Source organism: Gekko japonicus, unplaced genomic scaffold (assembly GCF_001447785.1).
Source record: "Gekko japonicus isolate JY-2015 unplaced genomic scaffold, Gekko_japonicus_V1.1 scaffold3512, whole genome shotgun sequence".
Classification (NCBI taxonomy): domain Eukaryota; kingdom Metazoa; phylum Chordata; class Lepidosauria; order Squamata; family Gekkonidae; genus Gekko; species Gekko japonicus.
Genome location: NW_015174945.1, coordinates 55,752 through 70,829, shown reverse-complemented (window position 1 = coordinate 70,829; position 15,078 = coordinate 55,752). Strand labels below are relative to the sequence as shown.

The 15,078-nt window shown below is 47.9% G+C and overlaps 1 protein-coding gene across 1 annotated transcript in view; it reads right to left on the bottom strand.

The window, feature by feature from the left end:
• The window catches only part of ATP6V0C (ATPase, H+ transporting, lysosomal 16kDa, V0 subunit c), a 28,953-nt gene that overhangs the window by 2,582 nt on the left and 11,293 nt on the right, over positions 1-15,078 (bottom strand). The window contains exon 2 of the mRNA XM_015425114.1: positions 2,005-2,188. Within this exon, the coding sequence (XP_015280600.1) occupies positions 2,005-2,188 (184 nt within the window). The remainder of the gene's footprint in view (positions 1-2,004; positions 2,189-15,078) is intronic.

Sequence of the window (15,078 nt, the reverse complement as noted above, 5' to 3'; positions counted from 1 at the left end):
TATCCGCATGTGCTGCAGTCGAGTGCGGCTCGGGGATTGGGTTACAGACATGCTTCAAATTAAGTCATCACTGAATAATTCAGCACTTGGCTGCTGCAGCGCCATGTCGGAGTTATTACATATTTACATGTTTTGTCTTATCAAACTGAAGGTTTAGGGGGCAGCTTGGTAGGAAACCCCCCCCCCCCCCCAGCAAATCTGTTTCAAATGTGCTGGCCAGCGGCCATGAATACTGAAAGAGCCCGTTTGGCATACCGGAATGGGGGGTGTGGGTGTGTCCGATCTTCACCAACCTGTGTGACAAGCCACTTTGGATTTGTGCCTCTCAACAGCTGGCTCCTTTTGTCACACGACGAATTGCATTGCAGACCCATTTTAAAGCCGAATGATAAAAGGGTTGGAACAACTTTCCCTATGAGGAAAGGTTAAGGCGCTTAGGGCTCTTTAGCTTGGAGAAACGACGACTGAGGGGTGACATGATCGAGGTTTATAAGATTATGCATGGGATAGAGCAGGTAGAGAAAGAGGTACTTTTCTCCCGTTCTCACAATGCAAGAACTCATGGGCACTCCATGAAATTGCTGAGCGGTCGGGTTAGAACGGATAAAAGGAAGTCCTTCTTCACCCAAAGAGTGACCAACACATGGAATTCACTGCCACACGAAGTGGTGGCGGCTACAAGCATGGAAGGCTTCAAAAGGGAATTAGATAAGCATATGGAGCAGAGGTCCATCAGTGGCTATTAGCCACAAGGTATAGATAGGGGCTCTGGGGCAAGTGATGCTCTGTCTTCCTGGTGCTTGGGGGAGGGGGCAATAGTGGGAGGGCTTCTAGTGTCCTGGCCCCACTGGTGGACCTCCTGAGGGCACCTGGTATTTCTGGCCACTGTGTGATACAGAGTGTTGGGCTGGATGGCCTTTGGCCTGATCCAACATTGGCGTCTCTTATGTTCCTAAAGCCCACTGTACATAAGCAAGGCCTTTGGCATGCTCAGCACAGATCCTGGACTCACTTTCACCAGCCCAGCCAATCCTAGCAGATGGGCAACTTCCAACTGCTCAAGTCCACTGCTAGTCTATACTGTTGCAGCAGCTAGAATTGATGCAGCCATGTGGTACCAGTAAGTCATGCTTGCCAGCTTGTAAGGATTCCAGTTTCACCAACTGATACCATCCAGTGTACAAGGTGTGTTTACTTCTGTGAAGCTCCTTTTTTGGCTCAGACTACAGCTCGGATTATTCCAACTATGCTTCTACATTCTGGGCCTTGCATCAGGGAAGTCTGACTGGCTCACACCAACAAACATCCAACTTGCACACCCCGTGGCACAGATGCCAATGGGCGCAAAAACCTTACACGGCAGTTCTCTATCAAACAGCAGGTGCCCTTCTGTAAAAACATGGCAAGACCGATGTATCAAATAGCTAAAAGCAAGCTTTTGCTCGGATAATTCCAACTATGCTTCTACATTCTGGGCGTTGCATCAGGGAAGTCTGACCGGCTCACACCAACATACATCCAACTTGCACACCCCGTGGCACAGATGCCAATGGGCGCAAACACCTTACATGGCAGTTCTCTACCAAACAAGCAGGTGCCCTTCTGTGAAAACATGCCAAGACCGATATATCAAATAGCTAAAAGCAAGCTTTTGTTAACTATATCAGTGTGAAGAATTTACATCTCATTACAGGGTGTGTTGGAAAACACGTGGATGATCTTAGAATGTGGAGTGTGCCAATGCATTAAAAAGACAGATCATCATTCACAGAATTGGGTCACGTCCCCAAACATGCCCGTATCTTAAGGCTGCAGTTTACTTTGCACATGGACCTGTTGGCTTGGCACCATGCAGTCACAACCAAAGATGGCAGGAGAATTGTTCTGAACATAAAACTCTTGTATGCTTTGGACGCAGAATGGCCCGCACTTGGGGCATGCCGTCTAGGACAAGTGCAGGTTGAACACAGCGACTGCAGTTATCGACTGATCAGGAAAGCTTACTTGTATAGCGTGATGGTATCTGTGAGGGAGTTGGCGATAAGAACTGCCACTACCAGGCCGTAGATTGCTATAATGCCCGCCATGACCACAGGGATGATGGACTTCATGATCAGCTCTGGCCGCATGACAGACATGGCTGCGATACCCGTCCCGCTCTTCGCTGTCCCATAGGCAGCTCCCAAGGCTGGAAGGAGAGAGAGAGAAAGGACACCTGTGAGCTCACCAAGCTTGCCAGACCCAACAGCAGGATCTGGACCCACATGCCCAGCAATCAGGCCGCCAGCACCGTCTCCTCCCCACAGTGCTCAAGATACACTTTTATGAGGCCTGTGGGCATGATGCGGGGCCCGTTGGCTTTGCATCGGAGATACCGATCCCTGCTTTCCAGCTACCACTAAAGACTTGCTAGGTGCCCCCCCCCCTAACAGCGGCGCTGAACTTATTTGTTACAGAAATGTCACTTTGTCCGGCTGGGCCACGTTGCCATAAAACATAATGCCAGGTACCAGAGATAAGCAGCTGGTAAGCTCCAAGGTAAGCGAACCTAAACAGCATGATAAAAAGTAGAGACATCACCCTGCCAACAAAAGTCCGCGTGGTCAAAGCAACGGTATTCCCAGTAGTCATGTATGGCTGCGAGAGTTGGACTATAAGGAAGGCCGAGCGCCGAAGAATAGATTCTTTTGAACTATGGTGCTGGAGAAGACTCTTGAGAGTCCCCTGGACTGCAAGAAGATCCAATCAGTCAATCCTAAAAGAAATCAACCCTGACTGTTCCCTGGAAGGCCAGATAATGAAACTGAAGCTCAAATACTTTGGCCACCCAATGAGAAGGGAGCACTCCCTGGAGAAGACCCTGATGCTGGGAAAGATTGAAGGTCGAAGAAGACGGGGACGGCAAAAGATGAGACGGTTAGACTGTGTCATAGATGCAACGAACATGAAGTTGAGCAAACTTCAGAGGACGGCGGAAGACAGGAGGGCCTGGCAGGATCTGGTCCATGGGGTCGCAAAGAGTCGGACTCGACTGTGCGCCTGAACAACAAAGCTCCAAGGTGGTGTATCCTTACTGCAACACCCCCATGGACTGGGAGGGAGCTGCAAAGGAAAACCCATATGGGGGGGGGGGCTGGAGAGCCAGCAGTGCAGCACTGGGCAGACAATTTCCACGCTGCTTGAGTGCGGCAGACAAGGTTGTTCCACCACGCTAAAGCCAGAAAGTGGCTCCGCCTACTCCCCCAGCAGTCTCCTGTTCCCTCCCTTGCACTAGTTGCTTGTGGGCTGCGTAAGAACTCTGGACGGGCTGGTTCCAACGCCCGGGCCTTATGTTTTTGAAACAAAGACCCCCTTTGCCTTGTGCCCATAAAAGCCGGGTTCTGTGCGGTGGATGCAAATAAAAACTTGCATGTGTGCACACACAAAGCTGCCTTATACTTTGTCGGTATTATACAGTTTGAAAATTACCATGGTGTTTATTACATCAGGTACTGTTTCTTTGGTAGATGGATGTACTAGTAAGGGGTACCATATACATACAATGTCATTCTGACCACCTCTAGATAGATTTTGTTTCAGAGCATCTGAGATTTTCTCCATTATATAAAGGTTCCATCGCTTTTTGTACCAGAGGTTTACATTTAGCCTACTCGTGGATTTCCATGTGGCTGCTAATGTGGTTCTGGCTGCAAATAGTAATAGAGAGATTCTTTTCCTTTGACACCCCTGCCCTAACAGAAGACCAGCTTGCTGCAACACAGAAGGAATGTCTGGCCCGGGCTCGGGACCGGAGATGGCGAACCTAAACAGCATGATAAAAAGTAGAGACATCACCCTGCCAACAAAAGTCCGCATGGTCAAAGCAATGGTATTCCCAGTAGTCATGTACGGCTGCGAGAGTTGGACTATAAGGAAGGCCGAGCGCCGAAGGATAGATTCTTTTGAACTATGGTGCTGGAGAAGACTCTTGAGAGTCCCTTAGACTGCAAGAAGATCAAATCAGTCAATCCTCAAAGAAATCAATCCTGACTGTTCCCTGGAAGGCCAGATAATGAAGCTGAAGCTCAAATACTTTGACCACCCAATGAGAAGGGAGCACTCACTGGAGAAGACCCTGATGCTGGGAAAGATTGAAGGTCAAAGAAGACGGGGACGGCAAAGGATGAGATGGTTAGGCAGTGTCATCGATGCAACGAACATGAAATTGAGCCAACTTCAGAGGACGGCTGAAGACAGGAGGGCCTGGCGGGAGCTGGTCCATGGGGTCGCGAAGAGTCGGACTCGACTGTGCGACTGAACAACAACATGATTTACCCAAATGGAATCTGCTTCCAGATGAACATCAAGAACTACTTCTGGGAGTCCCTTTCCCAGAACACCAGACTGTCAAAAGTGTAGCAGTCCAGAGAACACCCGGCTGAACAGTAACACCATTTATGGAACCCACAAACTGCATGAGGTCAGTTTCTGAGCAGGATCAACTGGATGCGGCCATCGTGTTCCTTCTGAGTGCAAAAGAGAGGCCCCGTCAACAGACAGCAATACTACTTAGCCCTGCAGTCCCAATTAAAGGACTACGCACCACTCTTGGCTTTAAATGCTTTCAAGGTATTGGCACCCCAGGGCTGCAGTAAACCAGCTTATTCTCTGTTGTGGGCCCTGCTGTGTAGAAGCCAGCCACATCAGATGAACACCAGAAGAACTGAAACTGAATGTGCTCTCTGACTGCTCTGTTCAACCCCCCCCCCCCCCATCCTTCTTGAGCCCAGGAACACTCTCAACTGTTTAAAGTCCAGCTGCTTGCACAGAGTAGACCACAACGCTCCACCACTGCACTCTGAGTCAACAACCACGCGCTGGAGCAAAGGTTTCAAAAGGAGAGAGCTGTCTGCAGCCAGGCCGCTTGATATCAGCTTGTTCATTTGTCAGCCGTTTTAATCCTTTACATGAGGCGTTCCCTGGGCTAGCGTTTGTTCCTACCAAGCTGAGTTGGTACCTGTGACACCTTTTTCAACAGACAAATCAGGCCATTTCTCCTCGACACCATAATTCTGAGGATTTGGGGTAAAGTACTACGGTTCCTGTAGCCTTTGCGGCCGGTGAATGAAAACCTGCGTTGACTGGAGGCCGGCTTCTCCACACAGGGATGCAGCTGCAGGATCTGAGTTCTGGTTCTGCAGAACAGACAGTAGCCAAAGGGTGCCAACAGCCTAATACGCTGTCATGCGGATTATAGGCCGCCCTCACTTTCAAAGCTGGCTACTGAGCCAACCTAGAAGTTCGAAAGCAAGAAATTGCAAGTAGATAAATAGGGACCACTGTGGTGGGAAGGTAACAGCGTTCCATGCAACTTGGTGTCATGCTGGCCACATGACCACGGAAACATCTTCGGACAGCGCTGGCTCTTCGGCTTTGAAACGGAGATGAGCACCGCAACCCTAGAGTCGGATTCGGCTGGCTTTCGAGCAAGGGAACCTTTACCTTTACTATTGAGCCCAAAGACTGAGGGGTGGGAAAAGCAGAAACAATGCATTTTCTATTGGAAAAAGGCAGTTTATAGAGGCAGAAAATTGGCGCGTCAATAAAGACCAGTGGAAGACCAGAACAGGACTCCTATCGCATCCCCTTGTTCTATCATTTAGTACTCTGGGCCACGAGAGGGGCAGCAAGTTTCCTGCCCATGCTGAGGGCTCCCTTTCCCCTTTCGTCCACCACGGGATATCAAGGCAAATTCCCAGCCAGGCACACTGACCAGACCCCCCCCCCATTTAGTTCCAGCGAGGTTGCTGCAATCACTGGCTTTCAGAAGCCCTGTGGCCCCCCGCCCTGAACCCACCTGGAGACCAACTAGTAGCACCCACACCATGCATGGCATCCAGTCGTCAAATAAAAACAGTAAGCCTGGGCACACACCAGGCCCCTTGTCTAGTGGCAGCTGCTGAACATCGAGAACTCTAGGTAGAAACTGGCACTATACCCCCACCAATGTTCCCTCTAAGCTGTGGAGTCTTGTGAGCAAAAACTTTACTTTGTGAGCTACTGCCATTAAAGTTGTGAGCGAGCGATTTGGCTACTGCATAAATTAGTTTGCTCTGGAGCCCTCCTTCCTGAGCTAAGACAAAAATGTGTGAGCCAGAGGCAAAAAAACTGTGAGCTAGCTCACACTAACTCAGCTTAGAGGGAACCCTGGCCCCCACCCCACATGTCAGAAGCAGACAGTGGCACGAGCAACCTAGTTCTAATGATGGGAGCAGTAGCCCAAACCACAGCTTTAGGGTGCATGTGTGTGGAAGAGAACACCAACTGTACCAAACATTGTTAGCTCCTACAAGGCACGGGGTTGTGCATAGGTTACAGCTGTAGATGTGAGGTTTAACTAGCCGTGACCATAATTAATGGGACAGTCAGTTGGTTTTTTTTAAAGTCTCAGTTTAACAGGTCTTCAGCTGCAAAAGGTCAATCAAATCTATGCCTTACAGATACATGAAGGAGTGGAGAAGGGTCCTATATGTTCATCCACCTGCTCCAATGAAACTGGGAGAGGTTTAGTTTACTCTCAGAAGGTTGGAGATGAAGATTAACACAGCATACAACTTGGGCAAAAAACACCACTCATTAGTGGCAGAAATGTGGCACATCAGGGCTCAGCATGGAGCCATGTCTACACTGGCTGGACTGTGGTTTTGAGACTATCCACTGTTCACAGGAGCAAAACCAAACTAGGTGTTACAGGATTTCTGGGTGTCGGGAAAATATAGCACCAACAGGGAGGCATGCTACGGGCAAAAGCTGGTTTCTCTTTCAGCCAGTCCATCATGGGCCTGGTAGTATGACTATCCAGTGACCGCAGGCATTAGGTGTCCCCGTTACATCAGGCAGAATCCTTGACCAGGGGAGTCTACCAGGATACTGGCTGAATTCTCATGGATCTAGCAGGGGAACGTCCAATGACTGCAACCAATTACTTGGTCAGGCTCAGACCCTGGTATCAAGTCAACCCACACGGGTAAGGATCTAACCCCAGTATCACCTCTACATTTCCTCCGTTTCACTTCTGTTGTTCATCTTGTTGGAAATGCATGTGTTTACAAGGTCTGACAATCCAGTCATTATAGGGTTAACTCATTTGCCTAGTATTGCTATTGTTTAGACTGACCTGGAAGGGATACCTGGCATTGAGCCAATGGGGAATTAGCCCGGGGAAAGTAGCTTCTACTGTGATACAGATTGGTTGTTTGTTTTCAGGTGACTTCCTTTCTAGGGGTCGAGAAGGACAGATTCTCCATTATCTCTGTGTTAGTGTTGACTATAGACAGCTTAGAAAATGTAGCTGTTAGGGTTATGTTTATTTGTAGTTATCCCGTGTACACTTTACCCTTAGAAATAAAAGGTTTTTAAAAGCAAAGAAATCTCTTCTTTCCAATAGAGCAAGATCCATTGATAGTCTGAGTATTAAACACTTTTGACTATTTTACAACACATCTACTAACAGCAAACACTTCTCATTTCCCATGTAGACCTCAGAATTTCTGCATGAACATTACAAGGACGGGTAACAGATCTGGGCACTGCCTGTAAGCTAGAGTTCTTTCCCATGTGTAGTTCTACTAAGCAACACAGTTCTACCAAGCTGTCGGGGGCCCTTGCATACAGTGAGGAGGTAAATTTCAGGGAATAAAATTTGGCAGCAGATTGAAGCCAGCCGTCACATGACGCCAGCCAGAGGCAAAACCCACCATCTCCCATTGAAGAAAAAGCAGGCATTTGTCCTTTGCTAAAAATAGCCAGTTTCCACTCAAGAATTTTATTTACTACATTTATCCCCAGCAGAGATGCAGAGTGACTCCACATTGTTCTCTCCTCTAGGGATGCGAAGTGGCTTCACATTGTTCTCGCCTTCATTTTACCCCAACAACCTTGTGAGGAAGGCTAGGCCTAGAGATGTGAAGGCCCAGGGGGGGGAGAAACGGAAAAAATTGGAAAAAATTGAAAAAAGAAAAAAAAATTGATTATGGAACATTTTAGTTTAACATGATGAATAAAATATTTTAAGACAAGGTGTTCAAAAATTTTCCAAATCATTTCTAAAAAATATGTATGGTATCGATTGATCTAATTTCTGTGCACTGTGGACAAGCAAGTCCTAGGTTATAAACTGAACTCTCCAATGCAAGAACAATATGCATTTCTTCTTTTAGGAGGTGCTATCGTCACAAGAAAAGAAAAAGGCTTCAGTTTTGTTTTTGCATGTGGGTGGGTATTCTGTTTGTAATAATTGTTTGGATACACTATATTTTTAATATGCTAGTTGTGATAATTTCATGCCAAGTAAAAATGCCCATAGTCATATTTTATGTTCCTAAAGTAACAGAATGACTTTCAATCTAGAAAGGACAAAATAAATGCTAATGTAGCATTTTTTCAATTTTTCCGAAAACTTCAATTTCCCCCCGGAAAAAACTGGGGAAAAAACGGGTTTTTTCCCCGAGCTTCAAAATTTCCGGAAATTTTACATCTCTAGTTAGGCCAAAGACAAAGACTGACTGGCCCAAGGTTCGCCATCAAGCTTCCATCGCAGAGCAGGAATTTGAATACAGGACTCCCAAACCCTAGGCCAGCACTCTAACCACTACACACATGGCCAGGATCCAAGGATTCACTCTAAGCATCTCCATACAGGTACGCCCAGCAGGATTTCCTGCTAGAAGGCTCCTGGCCCACTAAGTGACTTTGTGTTAAGGAGCAAAGGATTCAGGAGCTTCTTGAATCTGAAGTAAGCACGCAACTTCATCCAAACTGTGCTCTCTTCTGCTCCAAATGTGGGTTAGTGGGGCCTACCGTGCAAGAAGATCAAATCAGTCAATCCTAAAAGAAATCAACCCTGACTGTTCCCTGGAAGGCCAGATAATGAAACTGAGAAGGGAGCACTCACTGGAGAAGACCCTGATGCTGGGAAAGATTGAAAGTCAAAGATAGGAACGGCAAAGGATGAGATGGTTAGACAGTGTCATAGATGCAACGAACATGAAATTGAGCCAACTTCAGAGGATGGCGGAAGACAGGAGGGCCTGGCAGGAGATGGTCCATGGGGTCACGAAGAGTCGGACTCGACTGTGCGACTGAACAACAACAACAACAAAAACAGTCAACACAGAGGCAAATGTTTTGATGCTTGCTGCTTGGGGGACCCCTAATGGAGTGGAAAGGCAGCACAGAAATGCTCCAAATAAAAGACAAACTCCCTTTTCACAGCATCTCAAAGGCAACCCTGAGTTACTTAAAGCAAACTGCAATTAACTGGCAGGCCATGTTTTTGCATATTAAGCCATATGCTTATGAGATCCCAATTTAAGTCATGATGGCCACGAGGAACGTGTTTCGCAGGTGATATTCCTGAGAAGTTCTGATTTTTTTAGCACGGCAGCTAGAGTTACAGCCCAGATGTGGGGGAGATAAGCTGGGGCACGCTTCCAGAGAGGCAATGCAGTGCAGTTCATCGAGCCACTGTGTTGCTTCGAGGAGTTCCATCAAGCCTGAAGAGTGAAAGGCATGTTGTGAGCAACATTACATTTCAGGATGACCTTGGGAAAGCCTCAAGCGTCAGCCCAAACCTAAGCTCACAATTAAACAGGGATGAGGAGCAGAACGGTAGCCCTGCCACGGGAGAGGCCTTTGACCAAGCTGCTGACAGAGACTGATGCAAGCCATCTTGCGCAAAAGGCTGCCTGCAGTTTTGGGAAACTCCCATAGTGACTAACCTAACGGACAAAGGCATTTCAAGAACAACTGCAAAATGGCTGCACACAGCAGGCCACGCGTTTCTATCCCAGAAGCACCACTGCTTCTGCAACCATTCACAAGCCCTGCAAAAGCTTAAAGCAGACTAAGTCCTATGTTTGCTTGGAGCTGCAGGCCACGCCATTCCACGGTGCTGTCAGACACAAGGATACTGGACCCCCCCAGTGCAATCCAAGCTACATACGCTGACCTGTTCCTCAATGAAACTGCTGAGCAGTCGGGTTAGAACGGATAAAAGGAAGTCCTTCTTCACCCAAAGAGTGATGAACACATGGAATTCACTGCCACAGGAGGTGGCGGCGGCTACAAGCATGGACGGCTTCAAGAGGGTCTCACAATACAAGAACTCGTGGGCACTCCATGAAATTGCTGAGCAGTCGGGTTAGAACAGATAAAAGGAAGTCCTTCTTCACCCAAAGAGTGATGAACACATGGAATTCACTGCCACAGGAGGTGGCGGCGGCTACAAGCATGGACGGCTTCAAGAGGGAATTGGATAAACTTATGGAGCAGAGGTCCATCAGTGACTGTTAGCCACAAGGTATAGATAGATTGAAGGTCAAAGAAGACGGTTAGACAGTGTCATAGATGCAACGAACATGAAATTGAGCCAACTTCAGAGGACGGCGGAGGACAGGAAGGTCCATGGGGTCGCAAAGAGTCGGACTCGACTGTGCGACTGAACAACAACAACAACAGATAGGAACTTTCAGTCTGGGGCAAGAAATGCTCTGTATTCTTGGTGCTGGGGGGGGGGAGAATAGTGGGAGAGCTTCTAGTGTAGTGTCCTGGCCCCACTGGTGGACCTCCTGATGGCACCTGGTATTTTTTGGCCACTGTGCGGCAGAGTATTGGCCTGGATGGGCGACTGGCCTGATCCAACATTGGCTTCTCTCACGTTCTTAAGCTGGCTACATCTCGCTGAAGCCAGACTCAGCTGCTCACTGCGCCTCTGAAGCCAGCTGGCCCTACAGAGAGCTCTTTCTGATGGACAGCCTCAACCAACCTAACTGGACCGAGACTGGCTTATACATTTGCTACCTAAACAGAGGCTACCCCTTGCACAATGTGAATCTGTCGAGGGACCTCTCCTGCTTACTGCTCTGTGAAGAGTTATCCACACCCCAATGGCCCTATATAGAATCAGCTCAAGAATGCTGAAAGTTTCATCCTTCTTCCAATACCCAGTAATCGTGCTGGGATAGAGAACGCAACTGGAAAGCTGGCATAAGAGGGATATTTCGACAGCTAACCTCCAGTAAGGCCTGCCAGGATTCTACAATCCAGCGGCAAGTAGCCAATATTTATTCTGCTGTTTCTAGTCCTCATGCCTGCTGAACAGGATTTCACAGCACTGCCCTTCCACACCTGGAGAAGGAGACCTGTATGGAAAAACAGGTGAACACACTGAAGGATTCCACTTCTCTTCAGCGTTTTCACAAAATATACAGCTTAGGCTACAAGCAGTCTAGCTACAGGTTACCAGTATTTTTTCACACTTACAATAATGGGTTGAGAGAGGGAAGAAATTTGAATGTCTGTTCCAGTAGATACCAGCAGCTCCAGTGTTAACTGGAACAGACATTCCCCCAGTCTAGCACCAAACTGCTTTTTTTTTCCATATGGGGAGGTGTTCCAGCAATTATATGGCTTGAGGGTTACTTGAACAATTTCTCTTGAGATGCCTTCTCTGAGATGCATTCGTGAACACTTACAAGCTTTTACTGAGGAATATCTATTTTTGTAGATACGGTGTGAACACCTGAAAGTTCACAGGTCTAACGAAGTGTTCCAACTATCACGCGCTGGCTCTCAATTTAAACAGAAAAAGGCTGATTCCTACATTTAAACATTAAAAATTGAAGATGGGCTTTTGACTGCAGGGCTAATTCCTTCCTGGCAACTCCCACTCTCTGTCCCAGACAGAACCCTCTTTTGTCAGCCATGCTACCCAATCCTCAGGAGGCCAACCACAGTCTTCCTAGGTTAGTAGTGACCCACTAACCAATTCACGCACAACTTTTGTACATCACACCCATTCAAGAGGCAGAATGAGCACTAGTGCAAAGTGAACACTTACAAGCTTTTACTGAAGAATAGCTATTTTTGTAGATACGGTGTGAACACCTGAAAGTTCACAGGTCTAACGAAGTGTTCCAACTATCACGTGCTGGCTCTCAATTTAAACAGAAAAGGGCTGATTCCTCCATTTAAACATTAAAAATGGAAGAAGGGCTAATTCCTTCCTGGCAACTCCCACTCTCTGTCCCAGACAGAACCCTCTTTTGTCAGCCATGCTTACCCAATCCTCAGGAGGCCAACCACAGTCTTCCTGGGTTAGTGGTGACCCACTAACCAATACACGCACAACTTTTGTACATCACACCCACTCAAGAGGCAGAATGAGCACTAGTGCAACAGAAGCATTTGGTTATCAGGTTCTGATTTTTGTCCTCTAGAGCAGTGGTGGCGAACCTATGGCATGGGTGCCAGAGGTGGCACTCTGGGCACGCGTGCCATCGCCCCCACGTCGGCTTCCTTCTTCTTTGGGCACCTTACAGCGGAGCTCACCTTTGGTCACCATCCAGGAGACAGAGGTATCATCTTAACCACCAACTGACATCCAGCCATCAATGAACAATACTTTCCCTTCAACCAACTCTGCAATCAAATGAGTCAGCCAACTCCAGCCTCCCCATTATGGCGGCAGAGTTCAGCAAGGTTACCTGAAGAAACCACGTTCTATAATGGACAAAGACTGCAGAGCTCTGCCCTACTTCCTTCTAGAAATAAAAAAAGAAATCTAGGAATCCACTTCTTCATGCAGGTGACATGCAGAAGTACATGATTTAAGGCTGAAAAGCTTAAGCTCAGATTCATCAGCTGAAAGACATTCAAAATACCTGGAATATGAGAATTTATGGAGCTCACCAGGTTCTACTTACACAAGGCCACAGCTGGGCCGTCCCTACTTTGGTAGGGAGGTTTCCAATCCCACAACACTGGTTTCCTAACATGACACCTGCAGTTTTGAATCTGCCTTCTATACACAACCGAAGACTAGTCTGTATCATTTTTTGTTGTTGTTCAGTCGCACAGTCGAGTCCGACTCTTCGTGACCCCCATGGACCAGATCACGCCAGGCCTTCCTGTCTTCCGCCGTCCTCTGAAGTTGGCTCAACTTCATGTTCGCTGCATCGATGACACTGTCTAACCATCTCATCCTTTGCCGTCCCCGTCTTCTTTGACCTTCAATCTTTCCCAGCATCAGGGTCTTCTCCAGTGAGTGCTCCCTTGTCATTTGGTGGCCAAAGTATTTGAGCTTCAGTTTCATTATCTGGCCTTCCAGGGAACAGTCAGGGTTGATTACTTTGAGGATTGACTGATTTGATCTTCTTGCAGTCCAAGGGACTCTCAAGAGTCTTCTCCAGCACCATACTCTCAAACAGCCATTTAAGTCAAGAGTGTTTTCAAATTACTCTAGTTGCGGGGGTGGGGTGGGCTTGTCTTTGGAAAGCAAGGACGCGTTCATGCGGTGCCTCCTTCATGCGGTGCCTCTTTATGAGTCAGCCCACTGGTCCATCAAGGCCAGTATTGTCTACTCTGACTGGCAGCCGCTCTCCAGAGTCTTTCATAAAGGTCTTCCCCATCATCTCCTCCGTGATGATTATCTGGTTCACCACACCTTAATGTTCTGGTCACCACACCTTAAAAAGGATATTATAGCTTTGGAAAAAGTGCAGAAAAGGGCAACTCGAATGATAAAAGGGTTGGGACACTTTCCCTATGAGGAAAGGTTAAAGCGCTTGGGGCTCTTTAGCTTGGAGAAAAGATGACTGACATGATTGAGGCTTACAAGATTATGCATGGGATAGAGCAGGTTGAGAAAGAGGTACTTTTCTCCCTTTCTCACAGGCGTTTCGACTGTGCAGGAGCTCAGGAACCCAGAAGCAGGCAGGCCGTGAAACCCCCCCACCGTGTCTGCCCTGTAGCTTAAAAGCATTCACTAGTCAGACAGTGGCAGCAAACCACCCATCCAGGTCTCTTCCGGCATCCCAAGGAAGGGTGCTGCCATTTGTCTGTCGTACTTCATCAGAGCTGTGAAACCTCAGAAGCAATGCTCCCTCTAAGCTGTGGAGTCCTGTGCGCAAAAATTCTACTTTGTGAGCTACAGGCATTAAAGTTGTGAGTGAGCGATCTGGCTACTGCATAAGTTCGTTGGCTCTGGAGCCACATCCTTCCTGAGCTAAGACAAAAATGTGCGAGCCGGAGGCTAAAAAACTGTGAGCTAGCTCACACTAACTCAGCTTAGAGGTAACACTGCTCAGGAGCACTTCCCTTTAGCTATTTGTTACTCATGGCAACAGGAGACCTCTAAACTGCTGGCGCTCAAGGCCTTCCCCAGAGGCAAATGCACCATCGATAAGCCTGTGAGATGAACCAGGATTCCACACCCCTGGTAGCGCTTGCCCTCATCTGATTGCAGTCTTCAGTCTTGTGCAAGAATTCCATGGAGTACAAAGCATCGGGTCAGCCGTTTATCTAACTGCTCAGTTTTTTTTGCTAGCCAGAAGAAAGCTGAGACCGGTAAACCACTCATCAGCATTGTCTTCCCAACAGGATTGTGCGTGACAGAGAGCCTCTAATGCAGCCACTAACGTGGGAAAACCCAATGCCCACTCTGCCACGGAGACCACTGGCTGACCTTGAGCTAGTCACGCCTTAGCCTGGCCTAGCTCGCAGGCAGTCATTGCAAGGATAACATGGAGGGAGGGGAGAGCCGTGCATTAGATATCCCTGCCTCTGGATTAGGAAGCATGTTGGGATGACACTTTTTCTCCCAAGTTTAGTGTGGGCTTGTAAAGAGTCACTCACCTGGCAGGCAGTGGCAAATAAGCATTTCTACCAGAACTTCTAAATGGATCCTAAAATGATCATCCCGATTAGGTAGTTTCTCTGTGCCAAATATTACCACCACCAGACATGCCCATCATGTGCCGCTTAGGAACAGCTTGAGGCACTGAAAGTTCAGACGAGCTTTTTTGGTGAGCGTGTATGTGTGTGTGCATGCACCTGGAGATCACGGTTGACTTCCGGCGACTTCTAGTGGGGCTCACTATTGCCTGCCTCTGCATCCCGGCCCTGCTATTCCTTAGAGGTTACCCATCCAAATACATGCCAGGGTCGGCCCTGCTTACCTTTCAAGATCTGATGGACATCCGGGCTTGCCTGGGCTATCTGGGTTAGGGCTCCACTGCCCAACTCTTATTTCTATAAAGA